General features: G+C 44.3%; 1 protein-coding gene across 9 annotated transcripts in view; it reads left to right on the top strand.

Moving 5' to 3' along the window:
- CACNA1B (calcium voltage-gated channel subunit alpha1 B) overlaps positions 1 to 22,180 on the top strand; it is a 326,623-nt gene that overhangs the window by 234,949 nt on the left and 69,494 nt on the right. For all 9 annotated transcript variants that reach the window (XM_088664972.1, XM_088664973.1, XM_088664966.1 and 6 more), the window contains 7 exons: positions 3,978 to 4,195; positions 5,830 to 5,959; positions 7,018 to 7,147; positions 7,648 to 7,707; positions 9,138 to 9,244; positions 20,499 to 20,595; positions 21,582 to 21,742. In XM_088664972.1, coding sequence (XP_088521098.1) covers positions 3,978 to 4,195; positions 5,830 to 5,959; positions 7,018 to 7,147; positions 7,648 to 7,707; positions 9,138 to 9,244; positions 20,499 to 20,595; positions 21,582 to 21,742 — 903 coding nt within the window. The remainder of the gene's footprint in view (positions 1 to 3,977; positions 4,196 to 5,829; positions 5,960 to 7,017; positions 7,148 to 7,647; positions 7,708 to 9,137; positions 9,245 to 20,498; positions 20,596 to 21,581; positions 21,743 to 22,180) is intronic.

The raw sequence follows: 22,180 nt of genomic DNA on the forward strand, positions 1-22,180 counted from the left end.
CCAACCGATAAGGCTAAAAGTCAAAACCTTTTTTTTACCTGAGAGCCAGTGGGAGATGGTCAATTTGGGGACAATGAGGCTGTACCCCACCACACTTGGTCTGCCCTCAGCCAATCCCCACGACTGCCTTCATACCTACAACCAATCAGTGGGAGGCTCTACAGTTCTTCAGCTTTGACTCTTACTCTTGGTCTCCCTGCCAGACCCAGCCACCACCAATTGTAGGCAATTGTTTTTCCCCCAGAGGTGGGGCTACCCTCCATCCACTACCACAGTTCAAGCACACACTTCAGCCAGACCAATGCTTTGAGGAGAGAAGAGGTAAGAACTGATGGACAGGGGCAAGTCTCAGGGGAAAGAGAAAGAGAGAGACAGAGGAATGGAGGTCATGTTTGGGCCACTGGGAAGAGGTTTTCCAGCCCTGCACATTCATTCATTCATTCATTCATTCATTCATTCATTCATTCATTCATTCATTCATTGCATTTCCATCCCACTTGTTTGTCTCCAAGGATATAAAGGTGGTGTACATGGTTCAAATCCCCACTCAGCCATGAAGATGACTGGGTGTGATCTTCTGCCAGACACTACCTCTAAGGCTAACCTACCTCACAGGGTTGTTGTAGAGGTTTACTGAGGAGGGGGGAGAGCTATGTTAAACTCTTTGGAGAAAACAGGTGGGATATAAATGCAATAAATGAATAAAGTGGCTCCAAACAGAGGCTTAGTGATCGCTGCAGATCCCATCTCCTCGCACACACTTCTGATTTCTCCAGCATTTATGACAACTTGGGAGAATTGCTTCATGGCCAAGGTGCCAGCTCAGCTTTGGAGGAAAAGCTTAGCTCTGGAGGAAAGGGAGAACGCATGCAGGGACTGCAATGTAATGATACTGCCGCAAGGTACAAACTCTGATTAGGAATAAATGGCTCCCCCAGGGTTGCTGTTAGCTGCTTGCATAGGGACAAGCAGGGCTAGTATAGATTTTGGCTGCTGGAGTCTCCTTGCGGGGTCTTGTTTTTAAAGATTTTTGGATTTTTGGAACAGTTCCTGAGCTATAATAATACACTTGAGAGCAATTTACATGCCACAGCCAATTAATCAGCAGGACTTGAGAAAGCCTTTTCTGCACTTTGCCAGACGATGACTGTGTGGTTGCCCTGATGTCCCTGGGGCCAGTTTTGGCACCCCTTCGCTTGGCATTCTGGGGCTGTGAACTTAGACTTCCTTAGCAAAAGTCTATTCCTAGTGAATATGTTCTATGTCTCTGGATCAGCAATGCCTGGTTCATTTGAGCAATAGCGCACTGCTCCACCAAGCTCAGTTTGCCCTCAGCCAGCCCCCACTTGCCTGCTTTCTTACTTACAGCCAATCTAGTGAGTGGTGCTGCCCGTCATCTCCTTCCTCCTTTGACTCAGATTTGCTCTGGAAGAACTCAACAGTGAAGAGGAGATGGGGAAAACCAGAATTAGTTGACTTCTCCTGTCATTAGGTCTGGTGCCACCTACTGTTGCCCTCCCCGGCTCCCACCCTACCAGTCCCAGTGGGCACAAGGCCAGTATTGGCTTTCTGGGGTTTCTGATGGTTTCTGAACCATCAGCAACCCAATTTTCCGCACTAGAGGAAGGGGTAATAGCTGCAGTTGTCAACTTAGCAAAACCTTATAAAAACAGCAGCACCACAAAAACTCTTAAATGGCAAAATGCAATCTCCACTGCAAAGGAACAACCCCCTTCACTGCTGTGGCTTTACCTTTATGATGTCAAATGAATGACAGGTAGACAAAGCAGCCCCCAAATCTGCTAGGCAGGCAAACTCAGGCTAATCTGCTTTGGAATCTGAGTAGGGCAAATTCCTCCTCCATCCTTATCTGCTGCCCTTACATGCAGATGAGGATGCTACCCCCATTACCTGAAGCCAGACTTGGCTGTCAGTCCAATAGGATTCTATCTGGAGATTGTGTGCAGGTGTGGAGGGTTCCATCATGCCAAGAGATGGGGAACATCAACCCTCTGGGCCTCTGTGTCTGGACCTGGTGACCCAGGTCCAGGTCACATGTCCTTCCTAGCCACACCCCTCACTCATTCTACTCCATACCCTCGTTGGGTGTTTCCCCCCCTGGCTGGAATATGTCCATTCTCAGAGTTCAAGAATGACTCTTGTTTGCCTGGATGGAGGGTAGACAAGAGGTGTCTGAGTGTGTTGTAGAAACCACCTACTTTTGTCTATGACCCTGATGGTTGTCCAGAAAGAAATATAGCCCCCAGGATGAAAAACGTTCTCTGCCCCTCATTTTGCCCTTCACTTTGGGAAGGGGAAAGAAATGTTTCGGGCCAATCCAGCTCATGCCTGGAAACAAAGTAGGAAACAGCAAAGCAGATTGAATAAGCTCATGACAGCCAGCCTCTGTCAGTAATCTCGCAGCTCTGTTCTCCATACTATTTGAAGCTTTCCCAAAGGCATGTAAATGCATAACGTGAATCAAGCCTGGGAATCTTGCACGACAACAAACTCTGCTTAACGTGACTTGAGAAATCAGAAGTCTGCCATGATTGATTCACAGTTCACATATAGTGAGAAAGGGGTATGGTGGCTCTCAAGCTGGGTTCTTCAATCAAATCACATCTTCTCAGGAGCCTGTTACACCTAAAGCAGCCACAGAAAGACTCTTCAGTTGCAAGATTTAATTTTTCTTTCATTCTGTGTTTTTCAGAGCACATGAGTTCTGGTACCCATCACCATGATTCAATGTTTATTACATTTTAGACCACCTCTTCCCTCCAAAAGAGCTCAAGCTTTTGTTCATGGTTCTCCCCCTCCTCATTTAATACCCACAAGAACTGGCTCAAGGTCATCCAAGGAGCTTTGTGACTGAGCGGGAATTCGAACTGTGGCCTTCCAGGTCCTAGTCAAACACTAATCACACAGGATTACCATCATTATATTCACACTGGACCTGGATCATCATTGTCATATATTTGTATGCCGCCTTTCCATAGTTAAACCATATTCAAGGTGGCTTACAACATGGACAGATTTACACAATTATAAATAAAATAAAATAAATCCACAAGCAGTCATAAGCAATAAATAAAAACAGCTGAAGTAAGTACACAACAAAAATAAGCAATCCCCTCATAGGTTATAATAAAGGTAAAGGTAAAGGGACCCCTGACCATTAGGTCCAGTCGTGACCAACTCTGGGGTTGCGCGCTCATCTCGCATTATTGGCCGAGGGAGCCGGCGTATAGCTTCCAGGTCATGTGGCCAGCATGACAAAGCCGCTTCTGGCAAACCAGAGCAGCGCATGGAAACGCCGTTTACCTTCCCGCTGTAGCGGTTCCTATTTATCTACTTGCATTTTTACGTGCTTTCGAACTGCTAGGTTGGCAGGAGCTGGGAGCGAGCAACGGGAGCTCACCCCGTCACAGGGATTCGAACCGCCGACCTTCTGATCAGCAAGTCCTAGGCTCAGTGGTTTAACCCACAGCGCCACCTGAGTCCCTTATAGGTTATAATAAGATCTCACAATTAAGATACAATAATCAATACTGCTAACAGCAAAGCTAAGTATCTCCATAATTAAATCTTGACTCAACCCCCCCCCCCAAAAAAAATATACCCCAAGAGCCTCTTGGCATCCTGAGCAGCAAGTCCTGCAGGAATGTACAGCCAGGTACAAAATAGGGTGGGGAGGGACACAGATCCAGATGCAAAATGGCAGCTTGGGGGGGGGATGCCAGTTACCTCCTAACTCCCTGGGTAGTAGAATTACAACTCCACATGTAGTTCAAGGTAGGATTTTTATAAGCTTTTTTGTTGATGCAAAGAAGTATAAGGAGTTTTCTGACGACCTGCAAATCATCCGGGAAGTCAACAGGTAGATCCTGGCCTGAAGAAGCTATGGAAGGGCTCCAGCCCCAAAGACCTGACTCAGGGTGATGTTTTTGTTGTTGTCTCTGTACTTGTAATCTCAGGGAAGGTCAGTGTGACACAGAGGCCAGTGGGAGTGTGACTGTTGCCCCTCTGCACACCTTGCCCAGCACTTGTCTGCAGAGGGTGCTCGAACAGCCAGAAGATGCTGACAATCAGAAGAATGTCACCCGCATGGGTCAGCCATCTCTAGACAAATCTGCAACTGTGAACATTCCTGTCACTGTCACGGCACCTCCTGGGGAAGCCGCCATCATACCAAGTGAGTTACTCCTACAGACCATTAGTCCATCTCTGTTGTTCATGCTTTGGTGACCTCCCATCTGGACTATTGTAATGTGCTGTATCTGGGGCTTCCCCTGAAGATGATCCAGATGCTGCAGCTAGTGCAGAATGCAGCAGCTGGTCTGGTCAGTGGGGTAGCCGGATGGGTGGTGTGTCACTGTTTCTGAAAGTGTTTCACTGGCTGCCACTGAGCTAATGGGTCCAGTTCAAGGTATTAGCATTCAAAGTTCAGAATGGCCTGGGACCCAAGTACCTAAAACTCTGTAATCAGCAGGCAAGGCTTTGGTGGTCCTGCCACCAGCGGCGTTGTGTCCTTTGCAGGACGAGGGGCTAGGCGCAGAGGGTAATTTTTTTTGGGGGGGGGGGTTAAAAACATTCCTGTTTACTGAGGCATTTGATGGCTGAAATATACTTTTTCTGCCAACTGTAAGACCTCTGGTTGGAGAATGTTTGTGTGTGTGTGTGTGTGTGTGTGTGTGTGTGTGTGTAATATCTGTGTTTTTCACCCTGGGCTCCTTCAGAGAGAAGGGCAGAATATAAAATGAAATTAATGTTCAGCTCACTTTTATCTACTCAAACTGCCAGTGGTTTTCCAAGATCTCTGACATTGGTCTTTTCCTCCATTGCATCGGCCATTGACTGATGGAGTTGTAGTTCAGCAACATCTGGAGTCCTAAATGTTCCCCACATCCCTGTTACTATAGATGCTCTACTACTGAACTATGTTCTACATAGTTCTTTATGAGATGGGTTGGGACTGTTCTGGGGGCAGAGGGACACCACTCAGGTTCTGAACCAGCTGTCTCCAATGAAACCGTCACCACCTGCAGATTGTCAGTATTTTGTAGGAGGGATTTCTCTACAACCAATTAACTGGCTAAAATCAGGCCATTAACTAGCCACATCATTAAGACATCCTTCCCCAGCTTGGTGTGTTCCAGGTGTTGATGGATTCCTACTTTCCTCAGCCCCAGCCAGCATGGCCAATGGTCAGAAGTGACAGCAGATGTAGTACAGCCAGATCTGGAAGCCACTGGTTCCTCACCAGCTGGAAGGGCCCTAGGTTGGGAAAGGCTGCTTTACTGTCATGTTCTAGTCCAGTGTAAGATCCCTTAGAGAAACCAGAGGTAAGTTCTGGTCAAGAGTTGCCAGACCATGTACAGCTCCAAGTGAGCAACTTGCTCCCACAAAGCTTGGGAGCAGACTGAGGCCTTTTAAGTCTATGTTTCCAGACTACCTCTTTTGGCCCCAGTCCTTATGAGGAGAACTTCAGAAGGACCAACCCTCTGGCATGAAGATGGCCACTTCTCCTTTGTTCCACACCCTCTCTCTTGATGTGCTCCATATGCCACCAGACTGGTTATGTGTGTGGTTCCTCAAGGTTCCATGTCTGTGAGAGTCATGGCTCTGTCTGGACCTGCAGGTTCTGGTGGTCTGATATGTTCCTCTTGTGGATCCTGTCCAAGAGCTTCAGGCACAGTGGTCTCCCTTTCTTTAGCTCCCCATCTGATGTCATGCAGCTTCTGACTTGGAGTCCAGATTGCTGCTAGTTTCAGTAATTAGGAAGCCCCCATTTTGATGCCTTGTTGCCAATTTGTTTGTCAACTGCAGTGAACAACATTGAATTTGAAACTAAAACAGAAGAGAAGAAAGACATGGATGTGGATGATGACTTTACAGAAAAGAGACCAAAACCTATCCTGCCATATAGCTCCATGTTCATCTTAAGTCCTACAAACCCGTAAGTCCTCACAGCTGCTTTTCTGCATTGTATGTCTAAACTGTTTTTGAAGGGTTGTAGTCAATGTTAGTCCTATTCAAAGTAGACCCATTGAAAGTAATACATGGGATGAACTTAGAGCTATTGAGTTCAGTGGATCTACTCTGTGTAAAACACAGGGCTCATCCAGACTTCCTTCTGTGCTGCGTTTCTAGACACAGGACTGGGCTCTAAAGCTCTGTGTCCAAGCAGGTTGGTTTTCTTTTTTAACTTGCCGCTTTCCTTGGGAAAACCCACATTTTACAAATGGCAACCAGGTTTTCAGCGGATTGCCATTTGCTCCAATTCAGTGGCAAAACCTGCATTTTCCCAGGGAAAACACAGGAGTGAAAAAGGGTTTGGACACAGAGCTTTAAAGAACAAACCAGTGCTTGGAAAATGCAGCACAAGATAAAGTCTGGATGAGCCCTTAGTTGTATACAGCCCAATAAGCCAGTGACAGATTTATGGTCATTGTGGCGTTGTACCCAGCCATTTGGTGAGGGTCCTCTATTTTTTTAACCAAATAAAGTGGACTATGTCAAAAGAAGGGATTGCCTCTCTTGGGCTGCCACCCCTTTTGACTCTGACCTTTGACTCCTTGGATATCTACTATATATTTTGTATAGACACTCATTATGCATTAGGACAATCTATGTTTGGATACCATTCTGAATCAAGATGGCAGACTGAACTATTGAAAACTGCACAGATTTCCACCGATTAATTTCAAAACTGCACATTTTTTTTGGTTCCTTGAAATTCCTGAGCGATGGCCAAGCACAAACCTGCTTATATAGAGAGATGAATATTTAGGTCCCATCCTATTCTTTTGACTCTGATTTGTTTTAATTGATTTTAGCACTGTGATTCTATTTAAAACAATAATTGTAGCCTACACGGGGACTTTATGTTGAAGGGCAGGTAAGAAATCAAATAAGTAAATGAAAATGAAAATAAATATAGCTGTCACATGTGGCAAAACCAGTTCTTTGTTGCGCTCTTAAAATAAGTATGCATAAATGGTCTGGCCCTTACAGAATCCGGCGCCTGTGCCATTACATTGTGAACATGCGTTACTTTGAAATGGTCATCCTCATTGTCATAGCCCTCAGCAGTATTGCCTTGGCAGCGGAAGACCCCGTCCAAGCTGAGTCACCAAGGAATGAGGTAAGGAATAGCATCTTATGAAATTTCCGCAAGGTTGCTGCTAAACTTACCATTCCGAGGTTTTGCGAGTAGGTGGGGTGGATGTTTATAGGAAACAACCCTCCAATCTCCCACATATTTTCTACATACTTTCACAGGCACCAGGCACCTGCAACTCCCATCAGCCATGGCTATTGGCCATGTTGCTGAAGGTTTATGGGAATTATAGTTCAGCAATATCTGCAGCACCAAAGTTTTCCCATCTCTGGTGTAGGGACATCCTCCAGTCTGGCTCAGCACATGGGGCACACGTGCAGACAGCTCAGGAAATCTAGTTCTAGCCTAGGCAGATCCTGTCACTCTCTGTGTACTCTAGGAGGAAGTGGGGGAACCCTTTAAAGCCTTGAAGTAACCCATATGGAATCTTAGTAGTAAAACGTTCTACCTCTTGACATTTTCTCATCTAATTACATTTTCGCTGCCTCCTTTTTTTAACGTCAAACTTCCCATTCTGATTTTAGGCTCTCAAGTACCTGGATTACATATTTACGGGTGTCTTTACATTTGAGATGGTGATAAAGGTAAGAATATCTCTCCAGTACTCTTATGATCTGTCCACAGAGGAACAGGAAGCGAGCTGGGCCTTTGCGGGAGGGGAGCTGCATGGCTAACGTAGCAGTCAAGAAGATTGCTGGTTCTTTATTTAGACTACACTCATGCTCTTTTTGGAATGGCATGGCACCCCTTTTTGTGCTCCTCACTATAAGCCATCACCAGAGGTCATTTCCAGCAAAATTTCACTGGGGGTTAAGCAGCTGTCAGTGCTTTTGGTGGTACTTTGGGGGTGCTCCTTTGCTGATGGAAGGGTCACTAGAGGGTAGATTTGGACTTCAAGGAGGTGAAACTGCTGCAGTGCTTGGATGCTCTCCATGTTACACTGGCCTTAGTTCAACTGCACTGGCTTCTGGCTCATTTCTGGGCCCAATGCAAGGTGCTGGTTCCTTACCTATACATCCCTAAATGGTTTGGGGTCAGAATATCTGAAAGACGGCTTCCTTTCATATGAAACTGCCCTTAAGTTATGATAATCTTCCCAGGAACCTAAGTCCGTGGGGCCAGGTGCAGCCCTCCAATTTTTTTCCATTTGATCCTCAGCCACACTTATCACTGGCCCTGCTATGCATGGTTCTGGAGTGGTTTTGCCTGGATGAATTGTGCCCTTGAACTGATGGTGCCTCTTGCTTGTCCTTACAGAGCCCAGAGAAGGGTGTGCGAGTTTGTGCAGAAACTAACCTGTTGCACAATGCTAAAATTATCACGTGTTGCTCTGCCCACTTTTGCTTCTGGCCCCACCCAGAAGGGAATGCCACCCTAGGCTGAGAAAAGTTCCCCACTCCTCATATATGCTAATACTCCTACCAGATTTGTATTGTTTGTAAGTAATAGCCTTTGTACAAAATAAATGGCCAGTGGTCACTGGACATGGACTTGATTGTCAGAGAGGGAGCAAAAGACTGAAATGCAATGTGGGATAAGGCAACAATGACTGCTAGCCATGATGGCCACGTTCTCCCATGTTCAGTGCGTCTGAATACCAGTTGCAGAGAATCACAGGTGGGCAGAGGGCTGTTGCTCTCATATCTTGCTTCTGAGCACCTAGTTGGTCACTGTAAGCAAATGATGCTGGATAAGATGGGCCATTGGCCTGATCCAGCTGCAGGGCTCTTTTTATGTTTTTATGAGAATGAGCATTCTACTCATTTTATTGCACATCTTGCTTGTGACTCTCTAGTCCAGGGATGGAGAACTTGTGGCCCTCTAGACTCCAATTCCCATCGGCCAACAGCCCACATGGTTAGTGGTCAAGGATTATGGAAGGTTTATTCCAGCAAGATCTGGAAAGCCATCCCCCATATCTGCCCGTGTCTTTTTTCTATCCATCTCTGTATGCCACACACAATCTGTTGTACTCTTGAATATCTCATGCTCTGCTTTGCTTTATTCTCTGAAGATGATTGACTTGGGCCTGATACTTCATCCTGGTGCCTATTTTCGTGACCTCTGGAACATCCTGGATTTTATTGTGGTCAGTGGGGCTCTGGTGGCTTTCGCCTTTTCGTAAGTAGTTTTCGCTTATGGACTTTGTGGGTTTACTGGATCAAGAAGCAGGGTGATACTGAACTGTCGATGGGTGTGACAGCTTATTTTGGGGGGTGGTTAAGTCAAGCAATTCCCATTTGAGTTTGGTGACCCCAAACATGTGCGGACTCTGATTACATCCAATTAAGTTTTACTCAGGGAAGTAAAACAGCTTTTTAGGTCCCTTAGCAAGCTACAGTTCCCAGAATTCTTTGGGGGAAGCCATGACTGTTTAAAGTGGTATGATACTGCTTTTAATGTGTAGTGCAGATGGGGCCTTAGTTATGCTCATTAATTTCAATGAACCTACTCTGAGTGGAACTATAGTCTCAATGTATTTATTTATTTTATTAGATTTCTTGCCCACCATAAATTTCCAGGGTGGGCTACAACAATATAATATACAATGATAAAAAGAGATGAACCCATTAAAATTATAAGACATATAAAGCCATTGCAAATGGAACAGAACACAAAATTCAGCTAAAGAGGTGGGTCCTACAAAGCAAAATGCTTTACCTGTCAAAGGGTGGGGTGGGTGGGTTAAAGAAGTGCAACTTAAGCATCCAGTGGAAGCTGTAGAGTGAAGATGCTAGGTGCACCTCTGTGGAGGGGGAGTTCCACGATTTAGGGACCTCCATTCCCTAAATCCATGCCCTAGACCTCCATTCCTTGCACTCTGAGGGTAATGGAACTACCAAGAAACTCCACTCTGCAGATCTTAGCACCTGAGGAGGTTATTAGGGATGGAGATTGTCTTTCAGATATATTTTTCCCCACCTTTGCACAGTTTTATGGGTTCACATAGGATGGGGAGCATTTTGTGTCCACTTCATGCATGGCCAAGAAGGGGGCAGGAAGGACAGTCGATCTGCACAATATCTGCATATGTATATTTAAAGGCTGTTAGGTGGCACAGTTTACAGTCAGAGCAATTGCTATTACAGCATCGGATTGTCTTAAAACTTAAGACTTTCATAAACAAATGTACCTGAAAATATTATAAACATCAAATATGAAGTAGGCCACCGAAAACAGTGCCATATAGCCATGGAGGTGGGTGGGATGTGTGTTAAAACTATTCCATGCTGCCAGGGCCGTCTTTAGCATATGCACTGCCGGGGTGCAAAGATCCGCCCAGCACCCCCAAATTTAGTTTAGCCCCCAAATTAAGTTTAGCATTCATCGTAAAATGAAGGAAAAATGCAGCTTGCGGAATTCATAGTGTGTGAGTGCTCTGGGCATGTTTTTGTGGAAATGGAAAACTAAAACCGCATGCTGAAATGCACGTGTAGTAGAGCCCCAAGGACTAAGTAGTTAGCCAAAGAAAATGCCAACAATTAGCAAAAATAAACATTATTATTTTTAACGATTTCTCTAAACGAATTAGAACTGTAAATGATGAAATTAAAATGCAATTTGCAATGTTTCACTCGGGGGTCAGCGGCACCTTTGACACGACTGATCTTATGTGGCTTGCATGCAGCTGGCAGGCAGGCGGCACGAGATCAGTTGTGTCAAAGGTACCGCTGGCCCTGCAACCACATAGCAGCTCAATACAATATGCAAGATAATATTTCGTAAGAGTTAATTTCGTGTGCACAGCATTGTTGAGAATGACAAGCGCCATTGTTGACTCATCTGACAAGCACCGCCGTTGAGAATGACAAGAGCTGCTACTGGTGCAGCGCATCTTTGGTAAATGAGCACTCAAAGTCGAAAGTCCTTTAGTGAAACAGTACACCCTTGTGCAAATTAATTGAAACAAACAATGAATTTAATAGTTTATTGTACAAAACTCACATATACATACGTTAGTAACAGGTATGACCTCCGCTATTTTTAAGCACCATTTGAACATGGTTTGGCATGGAGTCTACTAGTTTTGAACAGTCACTGTTGATTTTCGGATCCCTGTACCACACTTGAATCAGCGCCTGAATGAGCTTCTGCATAGTCTACAGCTACGGAGGTGACTTTTGCATATAGCCCACAAATTCTCAATGGGATTTATGTCTGGGGAATTCCCTGGCCAATCAAGAACCTGTATTTGCTGCTCTGCCATGAATTTCTTCACCACTTTTGATGTGTGACAGGGGGCTACGTCCTGCTGCAATATCCTAGTACCGTCAGGATACCTCTTTTCCAGCTCTGGAATAACTATCTTTTGTAGAACCTCGATATATTGTGGCGAATGCATTATTCCTTCTATTGGCTGCAGGCTTCCGACACCATAATGATCAAGTGACTTTTCGTGTTTGTTTTGAGTACAGGTTTACAAGTAAGATAGAAAACGTGCTTTGTTTCAATTAATTTGCACAAGGGTGTAGGTATACATTTCGGTAATACCTAGGTATATATGTATTTTGCTTTTTTAGCTTGATCAAAATTATTTATTATTTCATAACAGGTAGATAGTTAAGAGCTTAGGTGGCTTCAGCGGCTGGCATCAGGCACCCCCCAGAACTCAGCACCCGGGTGCCCTGCACCGCTTGCATCCACGGGTAAAGACGGCCCTGCATGCTACCCTTACAAACTGGGAGTGTTGTGATATAAGTTTGGGTCCTTCCTGGTGTCCTTTTTATTGTGCATTCAGGATGATAGGGGACATTTGATTGGGGTCCCACTTTCAATACTCTTTGTGCCCACAAAGGTTGTTTCCAAACAGTGCATAGCTTTGTTTCCAAACAGTGCATAAATCCTACCAAAACTGTTAATATCAGAAATGTTCCCAGGGGTCAGGTGGGTCATTATCCTGCTTCCATCATGCAATAGTGCAAGAGTGTCCCTCCAGATGTCAGTAATGCGGTGATGTTGGGTTAGCACTGGGTTAGCACTGGCAAGGCAGATTCTGTTCCTTGATCACTCTCAACCTACTCTGCTCAGCAAGGCACTTCCATTGCTCTGCATAGTCAAAACCAGGAAACCCCAAAATTGTTGAGCTTTTCGGAAGTCCCCCCCCGGACATCAATTCTGCCTTTGATGGGAGGGGAGGAGGTTCGAAGGTTCAAAAGAACCTTTTAATTTTTATGTTTTGAAATTGTTAAAGTTATAATGTATAAATTTATGTAAAACTAATAAAAAATTATTATTATTTTAAAAATCGCCTTTCAAATCCCGGTAATGTCCAGACATATGGCAGCCCTAGCATACAGGCACTACTACTGAATAGCTGCTTGTAACTCTACAGGGGAAGAATGTGGATCCCTTCTAATTCCCTCCCCCTCAAAAAAATGAATAAATCAAATTTAAAGGGGCCCAACACACACACAAAACAAGACAAGACCCTGGAGCTGTTCACCTGCAATTCGGCGGGTTTCTTACCCAAGCATATGTCTCTCCTGCCTGCTATTTTCATATCAGATGCCCACAAAGCACTAGTGAAGAAGGTATTAATTCTTTGAGCTCCCTGACTCAAAATGTTGCCCTTGTGTGGGGGCAGGGGAGAATGTGGCTATCCTTCTGAATTTCAACTCCTGTTAGCCTCATCCAGCATGGGTTGGGATTTATGTATACCTGTATTTATTTATTAAAATATTTATATCCCACTTTTATTCCAAGGAATCCAAGGTGCCCTGCATGTTTTCCCCTCTCCCTATTTTATTCTCACACTAACCCTGCAAGGTAGATTTCATTGAGAGATTAGCCTGGCCTGAGGTGAGCTTCATGTGCGAAGGGGGATTTGAACCTTGGTTTCCCAAGTCTTAGTCTGACACTCAGATTACTTCACCATACTGGCTCTGAATGATGATGCGAGCTGTGATCAGACATGTTGGGTGCTGCAGTCTTAGTGTGACATGCTCTCGATGTATATATACCTTCCTCTCTTCTCCTCCCACAATGCTGAGAGGAGGGCTTCAGAAGCTTCCAGTTTTAGTTAACCACAGTGTCTCGTTTCCATCAAACCAGAGATCATGGTTCATGCTAACCATGGTTCATTTAAACAAGCCAGCTTCTTGGCCCATGGTTTGTGATATGAAACAAACCACTCTTAGTGTTAAACCTCCGTTTGGACAAAATAGAATGCTGTGGTTCAATAAAATAAAAAGGAAAGATTCCAAAGTTGTCCACTCTGCCATGCAGGAGAAAGAGAGGGGAAGGTACGTGGCAGCTTGTAAATTTTATTATTTACAGTAGGCCAAATAACGAATGTTTTGTTCTTGCAAAGTGTTACACATTTCCTGCTTCCTAACTCATATCAAAATGAGCTGGAATGGCAGCTGAAGAAAAGTGGCATGTTAACCTGACTCAAGTGGAGGATGCTACATCAGGCCAAAAGCCAACCTCAGTCTGCTTTCTTATTTACAAGTGGTCGAGGGGGTGGTAGTGCTTGTGAGTTTCTTCTTCCTCCCCCTTAGTCTCACTGTTGCCTTTGTCAGAATCAAGAGCAGCCGAGGAGGCTCTCCTCTGTCTTTCCCCATCCCACTCCATTCTGTGTTTGTGTCTTAATAGATGAATGGCAGATACTTGCTGTTCAAGTGCACTGCATCCTGTTTCCTCCAGTCTGGGCCACAAGAAAACACTTTTGTGGTGTTTGTGATTATACTGCTACTAGTAATATTGTAGCAATATACTCCTGTCTAGTAATATGCTTTTGGCGCTGTAGAGATTTCAGAGTAAAGATTTTCCAAATGCTGATCAATACTTCATGCGCAATGGTGAAAATAGAGGAGAATGTTATCTTGACATTCTGTTGACAGCATCAAATTGAGCAACCTTACCATACAAACCAATGCCTTTTTTGCTAGGAAGAAAGCCCAATGACGTTCAGTGGTGCTTACCATTAAATCTGCAGATGTTGGGGACCCATTCAGGATGGGAACCTCACCATGGAGGGTTTGGGCCTTCGTCTCCTGCTGTGTTCCTGATCTGTATTGGGATGGGGGAGGGCATGCCTGTTATTTACATTGGGTTAAGGTTCCCAATGTAATTGGGTTCCCAATGTAATTGGAGCTGAGGCTCCAATACTTTGGCCACCTCATGAGAAGAGAAGACTCCCTGGAAAAGACCCTGATGTTTGGAAAGATGGAGGGCACTAGGAGAAGGGGATGACAAAGGACGAGATGGTTGGACAGTGTTCTCGAAGCTACGAACATGAGTCTGACCAAACTGCGGGAGGCAGTGCAAGACAGGAGTGCCTGGCGTGCTCTGGTCCATGGGGTCACGAAGAGTCTGACACGACTAAACAACAACAAGGTTCCCATTGGAGCGAATAGATTTTATATCCCAGAAATACAAATAGGCATAGAGCCCCCAATAGGGATTGGGACCCCAACACAGAGGGGACTTTTGTCCTTCCTGCTACCATTTACCGGGTGCCTGATCCATATCAGGCTCTTATGATATGAGGCAGTTTCCATTTTGAAAGCTGCTCCTGCAATAGCTTAACTGCAAACATGACATAATGTCTAGGTTGGTCCCAAGACTCCAGGTCTGCCTGTTTGCATTTATAATTGTATTATGGAAAGGAAATTATTTCTCCATTTTCAAGTGTCTGTATCCCAGTAAACATCCTTTCTTCTCTGATGGCTTTGACACACAGGTCCCACTTACCAAATGCAATGCAATTCATGGAAACTGTTCCTTAGGCGAGTGCTCACATAACAAATTCCTGATTTCAGTTGCTTCCTATGGGAACGTAATCTGGTCCAGGATTTGTCCAATCTCTCCACCCTGCCTCTCCATGGTTTCTTCCAGAAATGGCTGCAGCCAACCAGCAAAAGATAGACAAAGGAAAAACTGATTTGTCCCATCTCTCCTGCTCTCTAATTTTCCCCATCTTGCTTTCTCCCTCCCTCCCTGCATGGTTTTGCCCAAAAATGGCTACCACTGACCAGGAAAGCGCAAAAAGTAAGGAAATGGGCAAATCCCAGCTGTTCAGATTCCTGAATCTATGGAGTTTTGGGCATAATTATCTACCTTCATATAAGTGCATTGCAAGCAGGCAGCTAGTGGAACCTGTGTGTATGTGCGAAGGTGGGTGGGGCTGATTTCCTAACTAGGGGTGGAAGAGGTATTCAGGGCAGTTCACATTTCAAGATGAGCCTACCTAATTCAGACTTCTCATATGAATCAAAACACAGCCACTCTTCAAAATGCGCACTTCTCTGAATTTAGTATTTGAAAATGCTCATGTCAGGGTAAAGTTTGCATAGCAATGTATTAGTGGAAAATGGATGATAATAGGGTGCACATGGGGAACCCTTGACCTGCTGTATGTTGCTGAACTACACCCTCCCATTATCCCTGGCCATTGGTTGTGCTTGCTAGGGCTGATGAGAATTGTAGTCCTGCAACATCTGGAGGGCTGAAGGTTCTGCACCCTTGTAATACGGGCAACCGCTTGTAGAAATGTGCATATTTTGCAAAGCCACTTGTGGAAAGGTATCATTCAAAAGAAACGTATACTAAAATGGTGGTTTATGCGGAACTAAAATTATGATTAGAAAAATAAGAAACTTGACAGAAATTGATGTTAACAGTGAAAACCAAAACTCCCTCACTCTCAATATAGTTTATCCTTTGCCTGCTGTTCCGTGGCTTGAACCAGAAGTGATGAGCTGCAATGGATGGATGAGGAAATGAGAGAGGCTAACATAAAACCTACACTCAGTGCATAGAATTGTTATTGCTGACATTTTGTTTAACCCAACCTTTCTCAAAGGTGCTCAAGGTAGTGTATGTGGTTGGGGATATCTCCCCTTTAACTGCAAAGCAACCTTGTGAGGTAAGTTAGGCTGTGAAAAAATGAATGGCTCAAAATCACCTGATAAATTTCACAGCCTGAAGAGACCTTTGCATCTGGGGCTCCACAGCCTGAGTCCAACCTGGGGCCTGTCAGTTCTCATTGGACACAAACTCCCATCCACCCCAGTCAGTATGGCCCATGGTCAGAGTGGATGGGTGGTCAAGGAGTAATGGGAGCTGGATGATCTGGAAGGCCACTCTGACTGAAGAGGACTTTCCATCCATGCCACTAAACTGAAAATATGTCTTTGGCTAGCTATGCAAGCACATAGTTGTTTCACTTTCCTGTTTGCTTTGTGAAAATGGAGAGGGTGGAGGTCTGATTTCCTTGGTGTTACCTTCTGTGTCATTGCTTTGGAGTTGTTGCATAGATGTGTGTTTCTTCCCCACCACTGACACTCTGCTCTTTCTTTCTCTTCTTCTCGCTGGGATCTTCTCTGTAGGAGTTTCATGGGGTAATGCATTACTGTTGTCCCTTCCCAGCTTGTTGATTGCCTGCACATTCACACAGCCACACCTTCCCGGCAATCTGTGTCATGCTGATTCCATCACTGCCTTTCATTTTTCTCAGTATCTGGTGACATTGCCTTTCCTCGGCTAATGGGCTCATAGTTTGCCCATGTTAGCTTTCAGCTGGGTTTATGATATTGCAGCCATGCCCTCTGTGCTGCCCCGGAGCTTAGCTTTTTCTGGGAGCATCCCACTTCAATGACTTTAAAATCAAGCCTGGAATTGCAGCAGGACCAAAATTGGATTGTTAATTGGGCCTGGACATTATGCCAATTGTATTATGCAAATGCTTCACTTGCCACAATGGCTCCCAGGATCTTTCCCAGTGCCAGCTTTAACCGACAAACCAACCGAAAGAGCTGGCTTTAACCTTTGGAGTCATAAAAAGTTACCTGAAAGATGACCCCCCCAAAAAAGCCCTATTTAGAGGCTGTGATCCAAGAGTCTCTGCTAAGTGAAGTGAGGTACATGGTCACCAAGCCTAGAGCTTTTCAGATAATGGCTCCTTTGCTGCTGTTATTAACAATACTGCTATTTAATTTGTACACCACTTAATGTCAAAATAGGCTTCTAAACAGTTCAAAGGTAGACTCAAGCATTAAAATACAAACATTCACAAAACATACAATAGAGCAATCTCATTAACGCAATATGGAAGTCAAAAGAAGAGACTCAGGTGAAGACTCAGGTATATCCTCCCCAGAGAGCCTCACCTCCCACCTGATTTGTGCAGTTTTAGCATAAGGTAGAGACCTTCCTGTTCACCAAGGTTTTTTTAACTATGATTTTAATGTGGGTCATTTTATCTTGCCTCCCTCCATTGAAACAAAAAGGTTTTGTATATGAGGTTTTGTATAGGTATTATAAGTTGCTACAGATACGTCTGTTTTCTATTTAACTCCTGGGTATGGATATCCCTAGACAAGGTGTGGGGGACCTTTGGCCCTCCAGATGTTGCTCAACTATGACACCCATCAGCCCCAGTAATGGCCAGGGATGGTGGGAGTTGGGGTTCAGGATCATCTGGAGAACCAGAGATGTGCCACACCTGCCCTGGATGGAATTGCCTCCTTTTAAGAGGCCAAACCAGCTGGTCTCCTCTGCCTGCCTGGAGAATGGATTGACTGTATGTCATCAAAAATGACAACAAGCAAACTTTAATAAAAATAATTATATATATATAAAAAAACAAGCAAACTGGCTTTTTGTCAGTTAAGAAATTCACTCTAGCCATAGTAAGACTTAGCTGCAGCTGAAGCCTACCTTCAGATTGGAGATTCTGGTGGGAGACATTCTATTCAGTTTGCATTTAAACCCCAAACTACCTAATTCCCAATTTACAGAACAATACACAAAGTGAAACAGCCAGCCTTCAAAATTAGAACTTTGCATAACTTTGCAGTGCAGTTCTCCAGCTAGGTAATGTGTACAAACTTGCACATAACAGGGTAAAGTGTTCATATGATGTGCAAAAATGCACTATCTCAGGAGAAACTACTTTGTAAAAACATGCATATTAGGAAGAATTTCATACAGAAGTGTATATATTTAGATAAATGCTCACTAAAATACTGGTGAATTTGCTGACTGACTTAAAAAAAATTGCATACATGTTGAAATGTGGAGAACTGACCTAGATTGGAAAAATGTGAAACTGAGAGAAACCAAACTTGACAGAGCCTCCCATTCTTACCTCCACTGCTTCTTAACATAGAGCCCTTCTGAATGGCTTCATTTATTTTCCCCAAGCAGATTGACCTGTCTCACTACTTTAATATAGGAGTGGGGGACCTTTTCCTTCCCATCCCAGATGCTGATATGGAGGCAAAGAACATTTTTGCCTTAAAAATGAACAACTTTGCACATGTGAGAAGAAAGACATGCCACCAACCTCTGTTGGCTATAACTCCACCATTACCACCACCACCACCACCTCTCAAAACCCACACATGTGCATGAACAGTTCAGAGGCTACCACCGCTTATCACTACAGGCATGTAATATGTGTGCATATATTACATGGCTTGGCATGGTTTGAGTGGCATGCCGTCTTAAGAGGTAACTAGGGAGGGCCTATGAAATGGAAAAGCAAGCAAACCAATGGAGTCTTTCAGACTGAGGGATATGTGCTCCTCTTTGGTTTACCATCATGATCTTCTTTCTTTCTCTCTTTGCCTAGAGCAGGGATAAGACACTTATGAGCCTTCAAGTGTTGTTGGACCAACTCTTGCTAGTCTATAGGTCAATAGGAATTGTTGTTGGACCAACTCTTGCTAGCATGGTCAATAGGAATAATGGAGTCCCAGAACATCTAGGTGGCCACAGGTTCCCTAGTCTAGAGAGGCATTTCCTTGTGATGTATCCTTCAGGGTAGCTGTACGTCACCAAAAGGTTTCCCCTGTGAGGGAATATATATATATATATATATATATATATATATATATATATATATATATATATATATATATATAGCAGTGGGTGAGGAACCTCCAGCCTGTGAGCTGGATTTGGCCTGCAAGGCTGTTTTCCAGAGACCATGCCCATCTGTCCTACACCTGACATGTAGAAACGTGGCTGGATTGGGTGCTTACAATGCCGATCCCTGCAGAAAGCAAGAATGAACCCCTGATGCATCAGATGACACACATGGAGTTCAGTCCTGCTTGTTCACAACCTCCTCACAATCTCTCCTCATTGGCAGGTAGGCATCTCATTATGATGCTAGTTGGCTGATAGGTGGGTGGTCCTTGCCCACCTACCCAAGTTGTCCCATGGGGTGGGGGAGATGAAGATCTGGCACACTGGGCCAAAAAGATTCCCCATCCCAATTGAAAGGGAAAGGTTATATCTGATTCCACCGCCACCCTCCTTCCATTAAGAATTGTAGGCAGTGGTGCAGATGGGTAATTTTAGACTCCATGGTCCTACACCTCCACCACTCTACAAATGGTAAAACATGTAACTTAACAATGCAAACTAATGAGTTTGTGCACCCTCCTGCTCATTCTGCTGATGGTGGCCATGGGCATCTCCCCTGAAGTCCTGCTCTGATGGTGACATGGACAACAATCCTGCTGACTCCTTCCCTTCAAAAATAGATTTTCCTCCTCCCCTACATTTTGTGAAAGGGTCTTCATCAAATGCCTGGGCATGGTTGACAAACATAGGCTGTTACACATTTTAAGAGCCTGGAGTGTGAGAGGGTGGGCATAAATAGGGGCATTTTAAATCTATATGAAACAGCAAACATCTCAATATAAGAGGTATGCTTCTTAAATTAAAGTGATTCAATTCATTGGATTAATTTTAATAAAATAAAATTTAATCTCAAATTATTTTAGGTACTTATTGCCTAAGTACTTGTCAATCATCCCAGTGCCTTTGCATTCATTGGCTGAAAGATTAGGAGGTGGGAGCAACTGGGTGGAATGTCTAGTTGCATGTATTTCCTTGGAGTTTCTGTATAGTAGGGACTTTCTGTGGTGGGGGTAATGAAAAAAGCTGAAAATTCAAATATAAGACTGGAATATTATGGGGGCAGTTGGGGCAGAAGTCCCCAGCAGGAGCTCCCATAACCATATCCTCATATGTTGTGCCCTCTGCTTCTTTTTCAACCTTGCAGAAAAGATGATTTACCTGCATTTTGCTATGTTGTTATGCCACACCAAAGGAGACTGAGCCAAGTTCAGGGGGGGAGGGAAGGGTTTAGCCTGCAATCTAACCCCACTTGCCTGCAGGTAAGTCCCATTGGATTCAACTGGACTTATGCCTGAGTAGACACAGGATTGCACTGTTGGACTGCAAACCCCACTTACACACAATTAAGCCCCATTGAATACAGTAGGACTCACTTCTGAGTGGACCTGGTTAGGTTTGCAGCAGTGTCCAGCCTGAGGTGAGGATTTTCCAGGCTTTTGCCTGAATCTTACAAGAATCAAAGGTCTTCATTTCTCTCTTGTGTGCTCTTGCCTTGCAGAGGGAACAAAGGCAAAGATATAAACACCATCAAGTCCCTGAGAGTTTTGAGAGTCCTTCGGCCTCTGAAGACCATCAAACGTTTGCCAAAGCTGAAGGTAGGATGTGATCCTCAACCCATCTGCCCTGGCGGATGAGGTAGTGCATAATCTCATTTCTGAGTATGCATGTGGGGGTGGGGGGGTGGTGGGATTTGATTTGGTTCACATTTCAAGGCAAACTGACCTTATTTGCCATTTTCCAAAACAATACAAGGACCGAAACACACTCTTCAAAATTGTTCAAATTTTGCGGTGCAGTTCTTCAGCTAAATCACGCAGACAAAAAATAGGCGAAATAATGTGGACAAAATATTAGTGGAAAGTATGCATGAAAATACACATATTAGTAAAGGAACATACAAAAGCAAACATGTTACGGGAAAATGTAAATATCGGGCAAACTGGTATACAAAAATGTGCCTACTGAGGGAAAAAAAACACACTAAAATGCTGATGAATTTTCATGAAGACTTTTTTTTTAAAGCTGATGAGGAGCTGCTCTTAAGATAGGTAACATGAGAATTGAAGAGAAATGAAAACTGATAGATTTGCCTATCTCTGTTCTTCATATCCATCCATGATTACCTTGGCCTCTCCTGTTGCTGCTGCTCCCTCTCTCTCTACTGATTTGTTATCCTTGCCCCCTGCTGCCAGACCCTTCTTCCACTTTCCCCCTTGCTATTCTTTATCCCTGGACCTGTCTCTGTAATCACCTGTGCCATGTATCTTCATATCCACTGAATCCCACTTCACAGACAGAAGGAGCTTTTCCCATTGCAGAGGGCTAGCCAGGACCCAAGCCAATGTGGCTTTATAAGAATACTCTACCGACTTCTCTGCCAACTTTTAAACACCTGCTGAAAACTTTTCTATTCCACCAGGTCGATGCAGGCAATTAAGAATACATCTTTCCAAAATGGCTAATTGCTGTCCGTTTTTAATTATTTTTATTGTATGGTTTTATGTTTTTATTGCTGTAAATTGCTTTGATTTATACTTTATCATGGATTCTGTTTCTGAATCCCCCCCCCTCTTATATGCAGGCAGTCTTTGACTGCGTGGTGAATTCTCTGAAGAATGTCCTCAACATCCTCATTGTCTACATGCTCTTCATGTTCATCTTTGCAGTCATAGCGGTGCAGCTTTTCAAAGGGCGATTCTTCTACTGCACGGACGAGTCCAAGGAGCTGGAAAAAGACTGCAGGTGCCCAGATCAAACAGATAAATATGTTTTGATGCACAGTATGACCTGATTGATAAGACCTGAGCTAAGCTGGGGCTGGACGGATGGGGCATCTCCTTTGCTGTGTCCTTCCTTGTGACTGGTGTGTGAGAAGCTCAGGGACCTGATCACTAGAAGGTGGTCAAGTGCTTTTTCATAGAATCTTGTAATTGTAGAGTTGGAAGGGTCCTAAGGGTAATCTAGTCCTGTTACAAGTTCTAGTGTTTCTCCCTTGCAATGCAGAAATTTAGAGCTTGAGATGAGCTCCAGTGTGAAGGGTTGGGATGGTTGGGCTCCTGCTTAGGTCCTGTACCCTAAGCAAGAGCAGTGAACTCAGGAAGCATAGGTAGCTTGTACTGTCAGACCACTGGATCTATCTAGCTCAGTTTCTCTACACTGACTGGCAGAAACTTTCCAGGA

The sequence above is a fragment of the Zootoca vivipara genome, chromosome Z2, assembly GCF_965207765.1.
Source record: "Zootoca vivipara chromosome Z2, rZooViv2.hap1.1, whole genome shotgun sequence".
Classification (NCBI taxonomy): domain Eukaryota; kingdom Metazoa; phylum Chordata; class Lepidosauria; order Squamata; family Lacertidae; genus Zootoca; species Zootoca vivipara.